This window comes from Rhinopithecus bieti, unplaced genomic scaffold (genome assembly GCF_001698545.2).
Source record: "Rhinopithecus bieti isolate Rb0 unplaced genomic scaffold, ASM169854v2 scaffold_17971, whole genome shotgun sequence".
Classification (NCBI taxonomy): Eukaryota; Metazoa; Chordata; class Mammalia; order Primates; family Cercopithecidae; genus Rhinopithecus; species Rhinopithecus bieti.
The window spans coordinates 4,030,972-4,053,576 of record NW_016809834.1 but is presented as its reverse complement, the minus strand read 5'-3'; the positions used below and the strand labels follow the sequence as shown (position 1 = coordinate 4,053,576).

Sequence of the window (22,605 nt, the reverse complement as noted above, 5' to 3'; positions counted from 1 at the left end):
TGAGCCACCGAGCCCGGCCAAGATGAATAAACTTTTATCTTGATAAAAGATAAACATTTATCTTGATAAAAGATACACTTTTATCTTAATAGGGTTTTTTTTTTGTTTCTTGTTTTTTTGCAAGCAACTGGTTTTTTAAAACCACCTAATTGTCTATATTGATGAGCTTATGTTATTTTTCTGGGAAGGTATACATTTAGGTCAGGTATACATTCCTTATCCTGGAATCCATGGTTCATAAGAGTTCATAGCGAATTTCCTGGAGGAGGTTCATAACTGGAACTATGAACATATAAAGTTAACTCTGTAAAACTATATGAAATTATGTGTGCAATCACATGAGTGTGTGTTTATGCATGTGCATATGTGTTTAAAAGAGCGTTTATAGCTATCTTCAAGGGATCAGTAGTCCCAAAGGAGTAAGTGTGGTTTAGGGTTTCATGCAGACATTTTATGAAAAAATATTTTAATCAAGATAACTCGAAAAATAATTGAAAGAGCTCTTTAGACAATAGTTACATTTTTTCTATAACTAAATTCAATTTGGTACCTCCTAATTTGGCAGAAGAGATTACAAGTAGTGAAATTTAGTTTCAACATTTGAAATAAGTTATATTTTTATCCTCTTTTGATGGAATTTAAGGAACAGTCAAATATTATAGCTTTTAAGATATTTTTTGAAGTTTTGTTTTACGTTGTCCTGGTGATTTCTTCTTCTTCTTCTTTTTTTTTTTTTTTTTTTTTTTTGGACAGAGTCTAGCTCTATTGCCAGGCTGGAGTGCAGTGACGCGATCTTGGCTCTCTGCAATCTCCGCCTTGTGGGTTCAAGTGATTCCCCTGCCTCAGCGTCCAGAGTAGCTGGGATTACAGGCGTGTGCTACCATGCCCGGCTAATTTTTGTATTTATAGTAGAGATGGGGTTTCACCATGTTGGCCAGGGTGGTCTCGATCTCTTGACCTCGTGATCTGCCCACCTTGGTCTCCCAAAGTGCTAGGATTACAGGTGTGAGCTACCATGCCCAGCAATCCTGGTGATATTTTATAAATCACAATCTGTTGCTGGAAGAGGAACATGACTGTATCAAAACTTACTGAGCACCAAAGCATCCTCTCTGTGTATCTGTAGTTCATCCTATGCTATCTCTGTACAGTACCCAAATTACTGAACATGCATTCATGAGAATCTAATTGATGATAGTCCAGATTTTCTCTACTAGCTTTTTTCTAAATTCAAAACTTAATTTTACTGGAAAGGATGCTGGAGATGCTCACAAATTTTATAAAGATAGTTACAGAAACAGACTACTGAGTACCATTACTCTGATTAGTCATGTAGAAATATAAATCTATATATTTGGTTTAAATAATTCTTTAAACATTAAAATTTATTTTAACAAATATGACATAAACCAGTGGATATTTGGATGGACAGAGCTTTATAAGTCTGGAATGTGGTTGATTTAATTAATTTAAACACATATATCTCATTTGTTTTCTTTAGGACTGGAACATATTGCAGTGGAAACCTCTCATTTTCATGCTTATTAAAAAGACAAATGTCTTGTTCACCCATAACATTGATAGATGCAGACATAGATGAAAGAGGTATAATAACATTGATTTCTAAATCCAAGTATGCTATAAGCTACTTTGTCCATAAGGGCTTTGTCCATGAGAGCTCTGGAGCCCAATAGGTTGGGGCTGATTTTTCACTCTGCCTTTTGGTAGTCATGTGACGTTGAGCATATACTGTGCTTCAGTCTCTCTGCCTCAGTTTATCCAGATATGAAATGGAAATTATAATTAGGCTTGCCATGAGAATTGAGTTAATACATGTAAAGCACTTTAAGCTGTGCCTAACACAAAGTATTCAATACATGTTTGCTATCATTCTTATCAATTACTGTCTGATAGATTGGAATATTAATGTAATGTTTCTAAGCATGAACTTAATTTCAGTTTATAAGGCCAAGAAGTAAGCATAATAATATGTTTCTTAAGGCCAGAAGTTAAGGATGAAATGTCATTTGAATAATAAAAGAAACACATGTATCTGGTTATTTCATATAATCTCTTCTTTTATAAAATGAGTTAATTCTTCTTAACTATCTCATCATATAAATTAGAGTTTAAATATTAAGGTGGAAATAATATTTCTTTCAACGTCTTCATAGCAATATTCTGTCCTTAAAATGAATTAACAAGAATTCAGTTTTAAAAGATATTTTAATGAGAATATATATGTTAGGCAGACCCTTTTCTATTGGTTGCAAAGATAACAAAAGGGGTAAGATTAAGCAAAACTTGTTCAAAAATAACAAAGGAAGATTATCAACTTTATTTTGAAAGTTGAGAAACCTCTTTTAAGATTAGACTTTAGAGGTTGTATATCACAGTTCTGGGAACTTGTTTGCAAAGTACTGGTATGCCCTTAGAATTCACACAACTTGATTAAATAGATATTGCTGGTCTGGACCACTTATGCCTATGTTAGCTGGTTCTCTTGATTTCACCTGCCAGCAAAGTGAAGTGAAACATGGAATCATTACTTCATGTATGACAAATGCAATCCCAGGGAAGGTGCTCTGAAAAAGATAGGATTTCCTTGACTGAAGACTGCTACCACTCCTTAACAAGCTATTCACCATGCAAATGAACAATGGAGTCCCACACTCAAACAGCTGTTAACTACATAAAACTGTTAAGGAGATTAACAGTGCCAGAGGCTGAAATGTAATCAGGCAGGTGAAATACTGATAAGATAAATATTCCTGTGTGAAATAGCAATAATGTTTAATTAATTTATTTTTATATGACTGCAGCAACTGAGTTTAGAATACTTGTGAAATATACTAAACTTTAAAACATACTTTTTTTTCTCTCTGAAAGGTATAGAAAGTTAGAGGTATGCAAAATGGGATACGTTATCTGGATATTTGTTGACATTTTTGATATTTTAATAGACTTGATTTCATTGTAATTTTCAATTATGGCAATTAAAGGTCAGCTCCCCAATTATTGTTTCTAATGTTTGTCATCATATAATGTGAAAGCAGAGTACAGATAGAGAAAGGTTCAAAGTGAAGCTAACATTGGGATGTTTCTGCTTTTGGTCCTGGAAAGAAATGAGAAGAAAGATCAGTAGAAAATTAGTACAGATGTTTCACAATATTCTGGTTTGCACAAACTAATCTAATGTGTGTTATGGGCCATTCATAAAGACATTCCTATTAATTTACTGAATGAATTTGTGATTGCTCTTTTTAGGGGTGTGTATGTGTATGTGTGTGTTTATGTGTTTGTATATATATGTAGGTTTTAATAATACCAGAAGTGTACCTTCACTTAACCTGCAGGAGTTTGTAATTGTTACATTTTGTATATTGATTTCTAAATCCAAGTGTGTTATAAGCTACTTTGTCCATAAAATATTCACTCAAGGCATAGTGCTAGTCAGAGGCATATTCTGTAATGTTTGTGAGAAATGAAAGCCATTTGAGATTTAGCATTATAATTTGGAAGATTCTGTTGCGCATTTTTTTTTTTTTTGCCTTCCCCAAATGCCTCAGCCACATGCAACAAACTGATGTTTGTAGCATAGCCTGTTGTCCCTGTACTCACTAATATGTTAACAGCAAAAAAAATCATATTAACAGATTATGTTTGTGTTGACATCTCTATTTTTAATCTATTTTTTAAAATTACACTGATAGTTTTTTAACCAACTATGTTAGCATATTTTAAGCTAGTCGGAAATATTGCATTAACCTTAAAACATTGAGTATCAATCAGTGTGATTTGTTACTTTTTGGAGGTCAACAGATTGTGTTAACGTGTCTTAAATAGGTAGAGAAGAAATGTGCAACAGGTATAAACTAATATCCTGAATATTAAATAGGCACACATTCAAATATATTTTAATGCAAACTTTTAATGTTGCAGAATTAAGAAATATTTTTAGGGTAAGACTCAAAGATCTTAGGATACAGCTTTATGTTTAAGATGTCTGTTTTGTGAAAGATAAAGGATTATGGAAGTAAGAGACTACAAGGAAAATCTTTAGGAAAATTAATTTTAATTATCACTTCTCCTGATAATTTCTAAAAAATCAACTTAGTATCTTTTATACAAAATATTCCCCAAATATTATACAAATTACCAGAGTTGTGCTAGAATATGTGAGAAAATGATGACAATAGACTATAAAAAGATATTTACATTTTAGAACCACACAATAAATTATTTTCATTCACATACTCACATGATTATGAAGAAGCAAAAACTGCAACAGACCTTATTTTATAGGGCAAATGAGGATTAAAATACAAAATAGCAGAATATTGACAGAAACTGTGCTTCATGTAACAAATGAAATTGAAAATGTCTTCAGCATTGGCAAAATTGAACTTGGAATATTCTTGTCTGATGTCAAATAACCCATGTGATGGATGCTTTCTTAAAAGTAGGAAAGGGAGGTAGAAAATTAAAACTTTAATTGGAGTATTTATCAAGAAGAGGCAGCTACTGAAAATGAAAATAAATTATGTGTAATGATATTTGTTTAAATATTACAAAGTCAGGAAGTTTAACACAAATGATCAGTACATTTAATATCCATAGGAAAATCCGAGACTCTCAAACAAAAGCAGGAAAATAAACAAATCTAATAATATAGGCTTCATATAAGACTATATTGTCATTTATACTCAGTTTAAAGGAGAGAATCTCCAAATTTTGGGTTCTCCTTTGAACAGATCTTTGACTTACTCTAGTCCTACCATGCAAACTTAATTTATTCTTTTTTTTTTCTTTTCTTTTCTTTTTTTTTTTATTATACTTTAAGTTCTAGGGTACATGTGCATAACGTGCAGGTTTGTTACATATGTATATTTGTGCCATGTTGGTGTGTTGCACCCATCAACTCGTCAGCACCCATCAATTCATCATTTATATCATGTATAACTCCCCCATGCAATCCCTCCACCCTCCCCCTTCCCCATGATAGGCCCCAGTGTGTGATGTTCCCCTTCCCGAGTCCAAGTGATCTCATTGTTCAGTTCCCACCTATGAGTGAGAACATGCAGTGTTTGGTTTTCTCTTCTTGTGACAGTTTGCTAAGAATGATGGTTTCCAGCTGCATCCATGTCCCTACAAAGGACGCAAACTCATCCTTTTTTATTTATTCTTTTTTGAAATTTCTTTATTTTTCTGCCTCTTGCAGCGTGACATTTCACTTTTCAATCTTTCAGCTGAATAAGCCATATAACCAATTTTTTTTAAGTTTCTGAATTTTAAACAATTATTTGTCCTTTTGCTTTCTCTTTCAGGAAGTTGATGGCAATAAAGTTATGTCTTCATTTGCCCCACACAACTCATCTACCTCACCTCAGAAGGCAGAAGAAGGTGGGCGACAGAGTGGCGAGTCCTTGTCTAGTACAGCCCTGGGAACTCCTGAACGGCGCAAGGGCAGTTTAGCTGATGTTGTTGACACCTTGAAGCAGAGGAAAATGGAAGAGCTCATCAAAAATGAGCCGGAAGGTAAAGGCTGGAAAAGAAAACAAAGTTGGTGCTGTGTCCTGATTTTAATACTTTGATTTTAACTTCTTGATTTGTTTTTTGATTTATACTCTTAAAGTTAAGTTGGACAAAATGGAAACTTATTGCTATGAAGATGGTTGGTATAGTTTTTTCAGAAACACTTAGGCCTGTCTATCTCAATTTTTTAAATCATTAATTTATGTTGTGATGTTATTTTTACATATGAGTAAATTAGTTGAGTGAAAATGATTCAAGAATAGAATGTGGCAGCAGAACCGGGAATAGTCACCTACTTGTCAAATATCTGCAGTCTTATTTGTTTCTCTCCATTTTTTCCCCCTTGTGGATTAATGTAGAATTTCACTACATTTCATAACCTTTATATATTAATAATCTTATCCTACCTGTTTCCTGTATAGTCAAAAATTAATATGGTTAGGACTATTATGTATTTACAAATTAGTGATTCTTTAACTTTTAGAAATGCTTAAGTTCCTATTTGTTCAACTTCCAGAAAGTCTTTCTTTTAAGATTTTATCCTCTAAATCTCTTCAATAGTTCCTGATAGGAGCCTTCAGGTAATATGCAAATGGACTAATCTTAAAATTAAAGCAAACAAGCCACTAAAATAACTGTTGCAAGTTATACAAACTTGTGCATAATTGACAATCATCCTTTATGTTACACATGCTTACTAACTCCTATTTAAACCTGTGTCCATCCTAAGCATGAGTACCATATTGCACACAAGAACATGCTTCCTGTTTCAATCAGATGGAAATGTAAAACAAACAAACAATGATGTGCAGAAATACTTTATAACAAAAATATACTGCATGTATACTGTGTAACAATAAGTTGGGCTCATTTCTAGTCTGTTAGGACACTGGTAAATTATGAGGATACCTGACACAAAATTATGTTAACCTGTGTATGTGGCAGTCGTGTGACAATTAAATATTTCTGGTTCCCTACCAAATGCACAGCTGGGATCTGGATTTTGGTTAAAATTTATGCAGTTCTCATTATCTGAGAATTGGAAAGAATTTTAAAGATATTCTTGTCAGCCAAAGATTTTGGATATTTTGTTACATGTCCTCCCATTCTCATGGAGATAAAATGGAGTGTTGAGGGGATCCAGACAACCTTATGTTTTAATGTGGTGGATTGTTTCCTAATATGAAAAATAATACAGTTTTATAATAATTATTTTTAAAAAATAAAACATTATAAGGAAGAAAATTAAAATCACCTGAAGTCATAGCTATTCCTGTGTGAAATAGCAATAATGTTTAATTATTTTTATACTGCTTCAGCAACTCAGTTTAGAATACTTGTGAAATATACTAAACTTAAAAAAAAATTTTCCTCCTCTTTGAAAGATGTAGGAAGTTAGAGACATGCAAAATGGGATATCTTATCTGATTTTTTTGATATTTTTGATGTTTTAATAGACTTGATTGCATTGTAATTTTTTGCATGAAGTCATAGCTGCAGGTGATTTTTATTTTCTTCCTTATAATGTTAATATGAAGTTAAAAGGATTCCTATCCTTAGGATGTATTTTTTAGTGTTTATTTTTATGTATTCTGCTAATTTTTTATGATTAGCTTTATGCAGATGGTCCCCAACTTACCATGGATCCACTTACGATTTATCAGCTTTAAGATGGGGCAAAAGCAATACACATTCAGTAAAACCATACTTCAAATTTTGAATTTTGATATTTTCCTGTATGCAGTAGGATACTCTCTCTCATTGCTGGGCAGCGGCAGGGAGCCATAGCTCCCATTCAGCCACACAATCAAGAGGGTAAACAATGATACTCCACAGTACGTTGTGTTGCCAGATGATTTTTGCCCTATGGTGGGGTAACAACATATGTGTTCTGAGCAAGTTTAAGGTAGGCAAGGCTAAATTATGATGTTCAGTAGGTTAGCTGAATTAAATGCATTTTTGACTTAATGATAATTTCAACTTACAAAGGGTTTAAGGACATAATCCTATCATAAGTCTAGGAGTATCTGTACTTTTAAAATATTGTGCTTCCTATTTCATTTAGAATTATAGTATGGGTGTGTCTTCTGCCAAGTAATATACTTTAAAAAGAAATAACTGCCAAGGCTGGGAACGGTGGCTCATGCCTGTAATCCCAGCACTTTAGGAGGTCAAGGCAGGTGGATCACCTGAGGTCAGGAGTTCGAGACCAGCCTGGCCAACATGGTAAAACCCCATCTGTACTAAAAATACAAAAATTAGCCAGGCGTAGTGGTGTGCACCTATAGTCCCAGCTACTCGGGAGGCCAAGGCAGGACAATAGCTTGAATCTGGGAGGGGGAGGTTGCAGTGAGCCAAGACTGGGCCACTGCACTCCAGTCTGGGCAACAGAACGAGACTCTGTCTCAAAAAAAAAGAAAAAAAGAAATGACTTTCAAATATTCTAAAGTATGGCCATGATTTACTATTATAATTCATACATTCATTTGATTTTTAAAAAACAGTTTTAAATTTACAGGAAAGTTAAGCAGATAGTATGGAGTTCTCATGTATTCCATCCTTATACACAGCCTCCTCTCTTATTAACATCTTACATTAGTATGGTATATTTGTTAAAATAACAAACCAACATCGATACATTATTATTAACTAAAGTCCAGAGTTGATTTAAACTTCTTTAGTTTTACCAAGTGTGCTTTTCTGTTTTAAGATACCATTAAGGGTAACACATTGTATTTAGTTGTCATGTTTTCTTAGGCTCTTTTTGGCTGTGGACAGTTTCTCAGAATGTCCTGGTTTTCGATGACCTTCAGAGTTTTGAGGAGTGCTGTTCAGATACATTGCAGGACATCTCTCTATTGGAATTTGTCTGAAGTTTGTCTCAATCAGATGAGATTTGGAGTTTTGGGAGAAAGACCACAGAAGTAAAATACCATATTTGTCATCTCATATCAGTTACATACTTTCTATGTAATTAAGAATGTTGGCGTTGACCTTGTTCATTGGCTGAAGTAGTGTTTTGCAAGTTTCTCCATTGTAAACTCACTCTCCGTCCCCTTTCTACACCATACTCTTTGGAGGGGAGGAGCTCTGTGTAAGCCACACTTAAGGAATAGGGAGTTATGGTACTAGAGCCGGAGTGTCTACATAATTTATTTGGATTTTTCTACATGGGAGATTTGTCTCTTCTCTACCATTTATTATTTCATTCAATCATTTTTTACATCAGTATGGATTCACGAATATTATGTTATATTTTGGGTGTCATTTTTACATACCACTATTGTGATTGTGATAATGATTATTATTAGTTTAGCACTTCTTTTCTTTCTGACACTGTAGGATACTGGGGGCTTATTTTGTATATTTCTTGCGCCAGTGCTAGAACCATCCATATCTCTAAGAAGCTCTGGATCCTTTTATTGGAGAATATTAGAATGCAAGATCTGAATGCTGGGTATACCCTTTGCTTCTGATGTATCATTTCTTTTAGGGCCTCTAAGCGGACAGAGCAATGAAAATATATGTGTGTTACTAACCTATATATGTATACATTTATAAATATTTCCATGTTTGTCTATATTAAGCTGAACATGAGTTCTTACTAATGTCTCTAACTTGAATCTGTTTCTGCATGGATTATTGAAGCTTCATTTCTTGTTGATCTGTACATTTCCACCCGAACAGTGAGAAATATGGCTCCTACTAACCACCACTCATTTATATAATTGTTACTTCTAGTATACATGTAGAAGAGTATCAGAACAATTAACTGCTACTACCATAGGAAATATCTTTGTCAACTGGGGTACAGTGTATGGGTCCTTTTGCTTTTAGTCTTACAGATTCCATTCATTTCCAAAGTGACTAAGGTAACTTACTTTTCCCCCACCCCATTCAGTGAAATTGTTTCATATATTTTTAATACAGTTAAATTAGTTCTGTATTCTTTACTGGTGTCCCTCACACTCCTCAATGATATTTTTTAATTTACTTATGTTAAGGTTCACTTATTATGTTGTATTATACATTTATATGTACAAATGCATAGAAATGTGCAATGTACAATGCAGTATGCATTGACAAATGCATGTTGTCACTTATTTACCACTGACAGTATCATGTAGAATAGCCTTCACTACTCTAAACTATCCTATGTTTCACCTGTTCATCCCTCTTTTCTTCCCCAGAGTCCCAAGTAATCACTGATCTTTTTACAATGTATAGTTTTCCCTTTCCTAGAAAATCATATAATCAGAATAATACAGCATGGGGACTTTTCAGACTGGCTCTGTCACTCAGTAATTTAAGGTTCTTCCACAGCTGTTTGTAGCTTGATAGCTCATTTCTTTTTATCAGTGAACAATATTCCATTGTATGAGTATACCACTATTTTATAAATACGTTTTGCCTATCAAAGCACATATTGATTGCTTCTGGCTTTTGGTTATTATGAATAAAGCTTCTATTGATACTCACGTGCAGTTTTTTATGTGGACATAAGTTTTAACTGAATTGGGGAAATACCTAGGAATATGAATGCTGGAATTTATGAGAAGATTATATTGTAGCCTTCAGAGAAACTGCCAGACTATCTTCCAAAGTGGCTGTAAGATTTTGCATTCCCCCCAGGAATGAATGTAAGTTTCTGTTGTTCTACATTCTCATCAGAATTTGATATTGTCCATTTATTTTATTCATTCAAATAGGTGTGTAGTGGTATCTCATGTTTTAATTTGTAGTCCTCTAATTTTAAGCAATGTTCAGCATCTTTTTATGTGCTTATCTGCCTTCGATGAGGTGGCTGGTTTGATCTTTTGTGGATTTATTAACTGAATCATTTTCTTGTCAATGAGTTTTTCGAGTTCTTAGTATATTTTGTATACAAGTTCTTTGTCAGAAATGTGTTTTGCAAATATTTCTACCAGTCTGCAGCTTGTGTTTGCATTGTCTTAACATTGTCTTTTGAGGAATAAACATTTTGATTTTAATAAAATCTAATTATTAATTGTTTTCCATGGATTATGCTTTTGATGTCTATAAGTAATCATCACGTAATCCAGGGTAACTTAGATTTTCTCCTATCTTGTCTCTTGAAGTTGTATAGTGTTTCATTTTGCAGTTTAGGTCTATGATCCCTTTTGAGTTAAATTTTGTAAAAGGTAGTTCTGTGTCTGTATTTATTTGATTTTCTGTTTGTTTTGTTTTGCTTTTTTTTGCATATAGAAGTCCAATTATTCCAAGACCATTTGTTGAAAAGACCATTATTTCTTCATTGACTTGCCTTTTTCCTTGCCAAAGATCAATTGAACGTATTTGTGTGGATCTATTTCTGCCCTCTGTATTTTGTTCCATTGATCAGTTGGTCTGTTCTCTTGCCAGTATCATCCTGTCTTGATTACCATAGCTTGATAATAAGTCTTGAAGTTGGATAGTGTCAGCCCTCCAGCTTTCTTCTTTTTCTTCCATATTGTGTTGGTGTCCTGAGTCTGTTACCTTTTCTTGTAGACTTTAGAATCAATTTGTTGATATCCACAAAATAACTTACTTGAATTGTATTGAGATTGTGTTATACCTGTAGATTATGTTGGGAATAATTGACACCTTAAAAATATCAAGTTATCATATTTATGAACATAAAATATCTCTCTATGAAGATCTTTAATGATTCCTATTGAGTTTCATAGTTTTCCACATATAGATCTTAAACATTCTTTGTTACATTTATACCTATTTCTTTTTTGATAGAAAATTTAAATGTAAATATAAATTATATTCTTTTTAATTTTATATTTCAATTATTTGTTGCTGAAATATGGGACATTGACTGTAGTATATTGCCCTTGCATCCTTTGGCCGTTAACGACTCACTATTAGCTCTAGTAGTTTTTACTGATTCCTTGAAATTTTCTACGTAGACAGTCATGTTATATGCAAACAAAGATAGTTGTATTTATTCCTTTTAAAGATGTGAGCTTTATTTTATTTTATTTTATTTTATTGTCTTCTTGCATTAGCTAAGAGTTCCAGTACAATGTTGAGTAAGTAAGGGTAGTAAGAGGGGTCATCCTTGCCTTGTTCTTGTTTATAAGGGGGAAAGCATCTAATTCTCACCATTAAGTGTGATGTTAGCTGTGAGATTTTTGTAATTTTTTTTTTACCAAGTTGAGAAGGCCCCACTCTATTCCTAGTTTGCTGAGAGTTTTTATTATGAGTATTTGTTAGAATTTATCAAATATTTCTTCTGCATCTATTGATATGATGTATGCTTATTTTTCATTATACCATTGATGTGATATGCTTTTCAAATGTTGAACCAGGCTTTGCAAACTTGGAATAAATCCTACTAGATTATAATTTATAGTTATTTTTATATATTGTTGGATTTGATCAATTAATATTTTATTAAGGATTTTTACATCTATGTTTATGAGATACACCATTACATTTTATGTAACATCTTTATCTGTTTTTGGTTGGTAATGCTGGCTTCATAGAATGAGTTAGCAAGTGGTTCCCTCTCATGTTAATTTTTAATTTTCATTTGAGGTGCCTTCAGAGTTCAGGGCTGAGGTCTACTAAGAACCAGCTTTGTGATAGTATGTGTTGTATTTTAAAAGTAGCTTTTGGGAGTTTAGCTTTAGATGATGTTCTCTATGGAAATTTGGTATATGGCCTTGGTATGCCCCCACTGTATCATATTGACTTCTAAGTGGATACGTAGACACTTAATTTGGAAGTGTATGACATGCCAAGCCCAGTGAGTAAGTCCCAAGAGAAAAGAGTGCAGGAGATAGATACCTCCCCCACCTAATTTTCTTAGCAGGAGACATTAAGAAGTACTGAGGGCCAGGCACAGTGGCTCACATCTGTAATCCCAGCACTCTAAGAGGCCGAGATGGGCAGATCACCTGATGCTCAGGTGATGCTCAGGATCACCTGAGGTCAGGAGTTTGAGACCAGCCTGGCCAATGTGGTAAAATCCTGTCTCTACTAAAAATACAAAAAAAAAAAAAAAGCTGGACATGGTGGTGGGCACCTGTAATACCAGCTGCTTGGGAGGCTGAGATAGGAGAATCACTTGAACCACGGAGGTAGAGGTTGCAGCGAGCCAAGATCGTGCCACTGCACTCCAGCCTGGGCGACAAAGCGAGACTCCGTCTCAAAAAAAAAAAAAAAGAAGAACTACTGGGAATTAGAAAAGGGTAATACCAAGAAAGAATAACTTGGGTATAAAAGAAGAAATAGAGCAATAGAGCATCCATAGCATGAAGGGAAGACACAAAGAAACGTCACTATTGTACCTCAACATGAGAATGTTTTTATTATTTTATTTCCTACAACAATGTACCTTTTGTACTTTCCTCTCTACAAATATATTAAAAGCTGAGCTGAGGAGTGACTTGGTAAATAAAGACAAAGAGAAAATACAGAGGTAGTATTTATGAAAGATTGGAATATAAATTGCAAAAAGCAAGCATCTAAAAGTGTTAGTTTCAGAAAGGTAATTTTAGCATAAACATAGAACCACTAAGATGCATTTATGTTTACATACACAAGATTATTTGATATGTACTTTGAATATACAAAACTATAAATAGACTCAGTTTTACTGAGAATTTGCTATGACAAGAATGTTTATTTAATAACTGCAATGATGGGAGAGATGCATCAAGGAGTAATTTATGTATTTGAGTAAGGCAATGATCTAATCACCAAAAAAAGAGACAGTAAACAAAGCAAAAATTGTATCATAAAAAAAGAATAGTAGAATGTTGACAGAATGTTGTTTTTTTTAAATTACAAAGAAAGAAGAATGGGTATTTATATTTAATATAATATTAAATTAAATATATATTTAAATATAAAGATATATTATATATTACATATAATATAAATATAAATATATATTATATATTATATATATATGGAGATGTATATGCCTCTTCCAACAGCTGGAAAGCTACATTGACTTAAATGACTTCATTAATCAAAGAGTATGATTTGACCTGAGAATAGTCACCAAAACCTTACGTCATCTGAGCATCAGGACGATGACACGACGTACAGCACAAATGTTCCAAAGCTGTGCGATGCACCATAGTGTCAGAAAGAATAAAATACTTACGAGTAAATTTAACAAAATAACTAAAAAACGTATACTCTAAAAACTACAAATATTTTCATAGCTCTGCAATGGGAACAACATCATGACGATGAGGGAAGCAAAGGTAGAGTGAATGTAACTAAATGTTAAGCTCACAAATATATGCCGCAGAAAAATCTTTTCTTCCCTCAAGCTATTTTTTCCATTGTTTTTCAAAGGCCATTAAAATGAACAGCAGGTTGTGATGAAAATTTCATTAAGCCCCAGCTAAATCATTATGAGGGTGCCATATTCATGTCTTTGCTTCCTTTCATCGAGGGGGGGAAGCAGATTTCAATAGAAAGTCCGTATTATTTCCGACCTTACCCCTGCCAACAGCAAACTAACACAAATTCAGAAGTTAGAAAAGAATAGTGCGCCATACAAAAGGAGGCCACTGAGGTGAAATGGTTACAAAGAAAATTAGATTTGCATATGGGTTGAAGAAAAGACAGCTCTCTTTTATTTTAGTCAGCCTATTTTTCAAGTGATTAATTAAAATATTTTGCAACTTATAAATAGGAGAATAATATATTGATATATTTGGTTTGCATCTCTTTTTTTCTATCAGAAATTTTCCCTGTCATTACACAAAAAGCTCTGATTCTTATTTATTCTTATTTATCCAGTGTCACTTTAACTGACTGGAATGCTAAAGTGCATAGTATATTCATGGTTTTAAATATCTGGCCTATGTTACATAGTTACTTTATATTTTGTAATAACTACGGTCTATCAGTTGGTTTTCAGCTATTAAACCCAACACTTGAGTGATAATGAAATTTAATATGACATTATATGACACATAATTTCTATAATTCCTGTATCAAGACATTGAATAAATAATTACATATTGAAGGGAAATGCATAAAACATAAATTGCTATACATAAATATATAAATTGTTACCATGTATTAAGTGTATATTATGTGTTAACTACAATATTAAGTAATTTATGTAAAGTGCTTCCTTCAGTCTTGATGAAAACCGTGTAACCAGGGCTCCTGTGCATAGCCATTCCAGTTTCAGGGATTACCGTTCACATGATCTCAATATCCTGATTCCTATTATCTCCATTTCCAGATGAGGCAACTGATAATTAAATACCTTTTAAAGTGACCAAGTCAGGGTCACTTTTCAGCCTAAAGTCAACCTTAGACTAGAATCTATGCCCTTAACCAATACTTATTGCTGTTCCTTCCAATGAGAGATTTTGCCAAATAATCATTTACTATTATCTTTTCACACATGTGTATCTAAATTTTAAATATTGAATAATATATTACCTGAAATATTTAATAGTATTGCATAATAGTAGTGATTAACAGTTTTCTACTACAGTAAATTTCTTATGCCTCTATAGTGACCAATTTTCCACAAACTTTTAATGGGAGATTAACTCAGTTTTGCTGCTCAAAATAATGCCTTAATAAAAAATTCATTTTAGAAAATGTCTGAGAGCAAAATAATTGTGGAATAACAGGAATTAAAAATTTGAGTGAAACATAGATACATTTTAGGACTCCATTCTCATTTTAGAAAGACAAAGACCAAGACAGAGATATATGCCTGAGCTCACACAGCAGTTGATGCTAAATCTAAAGCAAGAATCCAGTCCATGATTTATGGGTCCAGGTTCCTTTTTTCCCTTTCAGTTACATCATACATTCAGATATTATTATTTTTTTATATATATTTTAGTAATAGTGTTACCATCTTAGTTTTAAAGACCATTTCATTAAATTCCAACAAACAGAAGGCAACCAACTATCTTAATTTCGCCAATAAGTAAAGGTAGATAAGTATCCATCAATGTTCTGTGTTCTCAACTTCCAGGTGTCCAGGAGTGGTCGTAAACATAGATCAGCAGTTAAATTGAGGAGTCTGATTTAAACTTGATTTTCATTCGGACTTTAGGCTAATTACAGTTTAGGTGAAAATAATTTTTACCATGACAAGAACCTTAGAAATCTCAATTAAAATAGAATCCTTACAGAAACAAGATTTTAACTGGCTTCTTATTTTAATCTTTCTGTATTCATGTCTATGTCACCTTCAGCATCTCTTTGAAATGGTCATTTCAGCTTATACACACAGTTAAGTTTCTTCCTGCTAGAGCCACAGCAAACACAATTCACTTTTCATTGATTTCCATCCCTTCTATCTACAAGTCTATCCTTCTTGTCCCCAAGCCTAAACTGCTAAGGAGTTGTATACACATGCTATGTTCACCTTTTTACCTCTTTAAGAACTGTTATTTGCCTCCATTGTTATCATTACTCAAACAAAATTGTTCATTTATTTGTCAGTTTTTTCCGCAACGTTAAACTCCTTACCTTTGAAGGAAGTGTAATATTTGTGGAAAGAATGTTTCTACTGCTTCAGTGTTGCCCTCTTGTTGCCTTGGGTAAAGGAGAGGAGAGACCGTAACAAATGTCCAACTCTCCTGCCAGGTGTTATGTGGGCTATTTCATGTAATCTTCAAAAACTCTTAAATTAGTATAAGTTCTTATCTTAAAAGTGAGTAAACAAGACTTTTGATTTGCTCATGTTATTATATGGAGGAACTTGAATTAGAATGAAAGTACTGTCAGCTAAAATTCCTTAGCACTGACCACAAAATCATATGTGATCTGACTCTACCCTATTGTTCCCCTTTGACCTTATTTTCCACCACTCTTCAAAGTACATGTTGTCATGCAATCTTGTCAAATCGCATGTAGTTCTCTCAACACTCTCTGTTTTTAATATTACTGTGCTGTTTCATATGCCGTTCCACTGCCTTAACTGTCGTTTCCTGTCTTATCTACCTGATGAATTTTTATTCACTTCTTAAGACTCAGTGATTTCCTCAAACAACCTTGTCAGAATTTGGGTCAGTCAACACTGCTAATGTAACTCACCTCTATAGTTCTTACCACATTATTATTGTTTATTTATATTCTGTCTTCTATAATAGCATGTGATTGTCTAAATAAAATGTTCTTGATTTCTCTGTGCTTCGCTTCGTAATAATGGGCTTGGGACTTTGGAGGTGTCTGTTTCTCTTAACTATGGATGACTGTCAGCCTACTAATTGACATTTTGTAGCCTTGTTCACTCTCCCCTACAAACTGATTAGGTGTCATTTGTCTTTTTAATCAATTTCTGCTTTTCTCTTTTTCAATATATCCTCACACTCTTCTTTTGCCTCCTTGCCTGTTTGACTCACTTATTCCATCTTCTCCAACCTTCTTCTCATATGTATATCCCTATCCTTATTGAATTTAAAGATCATTTCTTTCCATCTTTTCTGTGACTTAGAGGTTAAAATATTCTCCTGGGTCATAAAGTAAGGTATTTTAATACCCAAGATACAAAACTAAAATACACACATGAAGTGATTTTACACAAATGAAAATTTTATATTTACATGAATCTTTTAAATGACTTTAATATTGCACACTTCTCTAAGAAGATATGGTAACATTCTCTATGGATTAGTGGCCATAGATAATAATTCTCTTCAATTGCTATAGGTAAAGTGAGAAGTGATTTGGCTTGATTTTTGAAAAATTTTCCAGAATTTAAAGCTATAACTTGTTCTTTAATAGTATTTCAACATAATGGAGACAAGCACCCTTTTCTAGGTAAATAGAGCTGGTATGGGAGACAGTTTATATTTCTTCTGAGGGGCTCCAGATTGGGGCAATTTTATTATCGAATCTTTTCCTCTACGACCTCTCCTTTCCTAGTTCTTCTTAGGGGATATGGTGAAAGAAATGTAATGTTCCTGTTAAGACCTTTCCTGTTCCTTCTAGTCTTCCAAGGTGTCTAACAGCTTCCCTCAGAGGTAGCAGAGTTTCCAGATTCAGGATTCATGAGTTTCTTCAGAGGCTTTATAAATCCTGGAAATAGTTTGCAAAATGATGAAAATAAATGTATTTGTACATTTTGGGGGAGATAATCCATAACTTTGGTTTTCAAATGAATCCACAATGTAAAAAGAATAATTAGACTGTTAGTATTCTGTGTTTGAGTTTCAGTCCTGAGTCTGCCACTGATTACTAAGTGATTATAATTTAACATCTATGTAGTTTAGTCTCTGATCAATTTTGAGGGGATAATTTGCAGATATTTAGCAATATTTGGGTGTATAATTTTGTCTATTTTGGTTCTTGAATTTTGCATCATTTGCAGGAAATGCAAATTTTAATTTAAAGTAAGGGGCTTTTTTTTTTTTGCCTAAAAGTGAGCATCTACCTTATAATTCACATTGTAAAAAATTATATTTATTTGCCTTTAATTTGCTATAATAATTGTATTAATGTAATAATTATCTGCCCTCAGTTGGCAATGCTAACTGCCCTACTTTCATCAGAGGATTGTTGAAGGAGACAAATGAAGTGATGTATATCAAAGTACTTTGTAAATTATAAACAACTTGGAATTGTACCAGTTATTGTCACTATTTCACTCTGGCTACCTTGAAACATTGTTACTTTAGATATATCAGAAACATTATGTATTTCAATATAATTCTTCTTTATACGTTTTTAATATTATATCATTAAAATATGCTCCTTTCGAAGCATACTTTTATGTACTGAAACGCTGGGATTCAGAGCTGCAAATATCTGGAAATTTAGGATGGGTAGTCAACAATAAGAACAATAACGAACTCAACAGTCATAAAAATCCTGGGACAGGTAGTTACTTTGAAGTTTATATACATTTCCCCAAATAAATATGTAGTTAGGCAGTTGCCTAAATGAACAATAACTTTACAAATTTTTTTTTTTCCTAAATTGATAGGGATTAAATTGAAACTTGTGACCAGTGTGAAATCAGAAAGGGCAGTTTTAACGTTGGATTTGTGGATTTGTGATATTTCTGTTTCCACAGTAAATGTGAATATGAGCTGAAGACAAATATAATTGAAGCCCACATTTTCATAGTTTCTAAGATTTTAGCTTTCCCTTACGTGGTTTATTTCCCCCACTCCATCACTTTACTTTTTTCTTTTCCTTCCTTTTGTGTGCCTGAGTGTGCGCATGTGCGCACGCGTGTGTGTGTGTGTGTGTGTGTGTGTAGTTCCCCTTTCAGATCCCACATATGCTTGGTTTTATTTAGCATCTGTATCTGTCAGTGTTCTTCCTTCTGAGCATGACGCCTACACCTCCAAAATTGTTTTGCCATGATGAGTGTGCTCTTTGTGTATGAGAAACTGCATTTATTTGTGAAATTTTTGTTTCTACGAGAACTAGACTTTATCATTATTTAAACAACTAGAACTTTTTCCCTGAACTTCTTCAGAAAATCTTTGCTCACAGTTTTATATTTCAAGACCCTAAAGGCACAACTTATTACCAAACTTACCTAGTGTTACTTTACATGAAGCAGTTCGTTGCCTTTACTATGGACTTTAAAAAAAGAGTTCTCTTCTGAGAACTAATGCAAATAATGCAATGAGTTTCAAAAGGTATGTATGGTGGCAGACCTCAAGCCTTCACCCTAAGGATCATCTATAGAGTATAGACCATTGTTGGGTAAAGGAAATACCAGGATTTTCATTCATATTCCCCTACCTATCCCTCTCTCCTTTGTACTGTGTAATGCAATATAAATTCTTGGAGGCAAATATCCTAAAACACCCACTTAATCCCACCTGTACAATTTGTGGAATTGGATTCGACAGTTTTGTGTTTATTCCTGGATGTTTATAAAAAAAACAGTAACATATCCAATGTTCATTATTTATCCTTTCAAAACTTGAAAAAAATCAACATTATTGTTTATCTTTTGATATTTGTATCTGTCACAAAAATAATTCACTTTAATTGATTGCACCTTTTGTGATACTTGTATTTTTTACAGAAAGTATGTTAATGTCCTTTTAATTTTATTACAAATATTTTGACCTATAAAACCATTAGATCTTCTAAACAGATAAAAGTTTATTTCCCTGTTTTAAGACTTATTTTATGGGTGCTGAAGAAGGTATTATTAGCAGTATATTTTCATCTGTGGTGTGCTACAGAATTACATGTAATTATTCTGTAGAAAAGACAGGCCCCTGGTGCAGGATATTTGGCCTTGTGAACATCTCTACAGGCATTGCATGTTTGGTGTTTGAGTTGACATTATAAATCACAGTGCTTGTTCTTATCATTTAAATATCTGTTGTTGAGCAGCCCTTTAGAAATTAAACTGAACCATATTACATCAACAGGCAAGTTAAACTGGAGATTCAGATTTACCCGTTAATCTTACCAACTTTTTAATTACTACTTTTATGGGGAAATTGTGGAGATTGGCTTTCTTAAATTCAAAATCCCAAAGCATCCATTAATTGGGCAAAGAAGAGGGCACTTTGAAATTCACTCTTGTTTTAAAATCACATTTGATGGGGTGGGAAAAATAAAAAGTGAACGGATCAGGGGAAAAGCCTAAAGATACTTTAATTGGCAGAGGTTTGAGTTGCTTTTGTTTAGTTACTCACTGTCCTTTTGACAAAGTACATGTTGAAGAGGCTTTGTAAGTGCTGTTCCACTGAAGGACAAACAAGGGTACTTTTCAATTGAGCCCTTTTAAGTTTTGTTCCTCACACTCCCGCTGCTGTTGGAGGCTACTCCTAATGCATTGTGGCTATGTGTTCATCTATGCAGTCTGTCACTGAAAAATGTCTCTCTTCTTGTTGAGCAAGCTAGAGTCTAACCTTCAGGCACCCTTTTCAAAAGCACCACTGTATGGAAATCGACACTTATAAAATGATGATAAAGAAAAGAGTTTATTTTTTAAAGGTCGGGACAAGAAGACACCCTCAAATGCTGTAGAGCCTATTTCTTCCGGAATAAGTGTTTTAACTTTAGCACTGAGTTAGCTGAGTTTGAAGCCTGGTAATTTTTCAACACTAAAGTGAAACTTGTTCACTGTCATCTCCTTTTCAAGTGGTATCCATCATAGCAGTTTATTCTGATATTGTTTATTTCATTAGTGTTATAGGAAATTAATTTATATTTTCCTTAAATACCTCTGGCTTGGATCGTAAAGGCTCAGAGATTGCCCTTGGTGATCTTTTTATATAGCAGGTCCTGGAGCTGAGTTCCAGTGTTGTCTGTACAAAAAAATCATTTGTCCCAGAAAGCTTCTATTTTTCTTTTTAACTAGAGCTTGTACTTTTGCTAATAAAATGTAATGATATTTAAGATTACAGCCTTCATTTTCTTCATCTTCTCTTAATAATCAAGCCATCATTCTTTTCTTATTTGGCTATTTGACTCAATAAAAAGGAATGTATTTGATTCCTGCTCATACATTAGTTTGTCTACTAACAGGACTATATAAGTCATTCCAAACCTCTCTTTACCCAAGCATTTCTAGCACTTTCTAAGTCCCTCAGATAAATGGTGTACCCGTTTTCTTATCCTTCACTGAAACTAGCAGTTCTAGACTTTCAGTTTCAATTCATAGATCACTTAAAGAAGACCCATTGACCCAGACTCTACATTTACAAATAAACATGAGGAGAATGCGCCAGTCTCTCTTGTTGCTTATGTGCCACAGCTTTTGGGGATATCATTTATTCAAGAGTGAAGAGCCAGCCACCTGTTTCTGAGGCCTCTTTTCCCTCCCATTAAAGGTCCAGGCCCTTGCTGAATAGTAACACTCTAATCTGGGCAGCGTACATAGCATTTTTTCTAAAACGAATTTGTCAAGACTAGCTGGAGGATTTTGTGTGTCTGTGTGTGCATGTGTGTTTTTCACTCAGTTACCCTTGAGGCACTTGTCAGGACCGTGCATATTAAAATTAATCAGACCTCCTAGGCCTGTGTGGCTGTATGTTTAACGTGAAGAAGTGGATATCAAGCATTTGCCCTAATTAAATAGGCCTGCTTGGGTTGGTTCTAGTGGATGCTTGGTCTTTTTTTTTAAATAGGAGTTGCTTATGGGAAAGGCATGGACAGCACTAGAGTCAGTGGAGAGCTCACTCAGAATTTCCTTTGCCACCTGCTCCCAGAGTTCTGCCACCTCAAGGACTCCCAGTGTACCCGTCTGAACTACTCTTGACGTTGAGGACAAATATGGCCAGCATCGTGAAGGGGCAACGAGGCTAGGGCAGAACAGGATGAGCATATGACCTGGGCATTTTGGATGATTAAGATAGCCCATCTTACATGTTGATAATCTTTGAAAACCAGATTGTGCTGCTTGCTCTCATTTTTTTGGATGACCAACTTTGGAGGCTTAGGAGAAGATCTTGTTTGAAATTAAGACTAAGTGCTTTTCTCTTTTTTTGATGTCCTAAATTTGAAAAGCAACTTTTATTTATCTATCTTTTACATTAATTGTTTCCAAGCTCATGTACACATTATATAGAAGTCATGTATGAGATAATAACTGCACATATATGAGTTTACTTCTACTCTGATTGTTTTGGGGCTGTCACAGGACATTTGAACGCAAACTTTTATGACGTATAAGCTCAGAACACTGAAAATGGCACAGACTGACACAACACAATATTTTTCTCATTTGTGTATTAAATGTCATAAGTAAGGTAAATTCTAAAACACTGACCTCTGAGTTTGTGCAGTTTATTCCCAATTCATGTGTATTATTTACACTCTTCTTGTATTTTAAAAAATGATATAGAAAAATATATTTAGAATTTTATAATTAGATCTGAGTTTTATACACATACATGTGCACACATGCACACACGTACAGACACAGTCATGCATCATTTAACAATGTGAATACATTCTGAGAAATGTGTCCTTAGGTGATTTTGCCCTTGTGCAAACATCATGGAGTTCACTTACACATGACTAGATGGTGTAGCCTATTGCCCCTAGGCTACAAGCCTGTACAGCATGTTACTGAACTGAATACGGTAGGCAATTGTAACACAAAAGTAAGTATTTGTGTATCTAAACATAAAA

The 22,605-nt window shown here is 33.8% G+C and overlaps 1 protein-coding gene across 1 annotated transcript in view; it reads left to right on the top strand.

Moving 5' to 3' along the window:
• The window catches only part of SOX5 (SRY-box transcription factor 5), a 437,995-nt gene that overhangs the window by 107,404 nt on the left and 307,986 nt on the right, over positions 1 to 22,605 (top strand). The window contains 1 exon segment of the mRNA XM_017890553.1: positions 5,328 to 5,538. Coding sequence (XP_017746042.1) covers positions 5,328 to 5,538 — 211 coding nt within the window.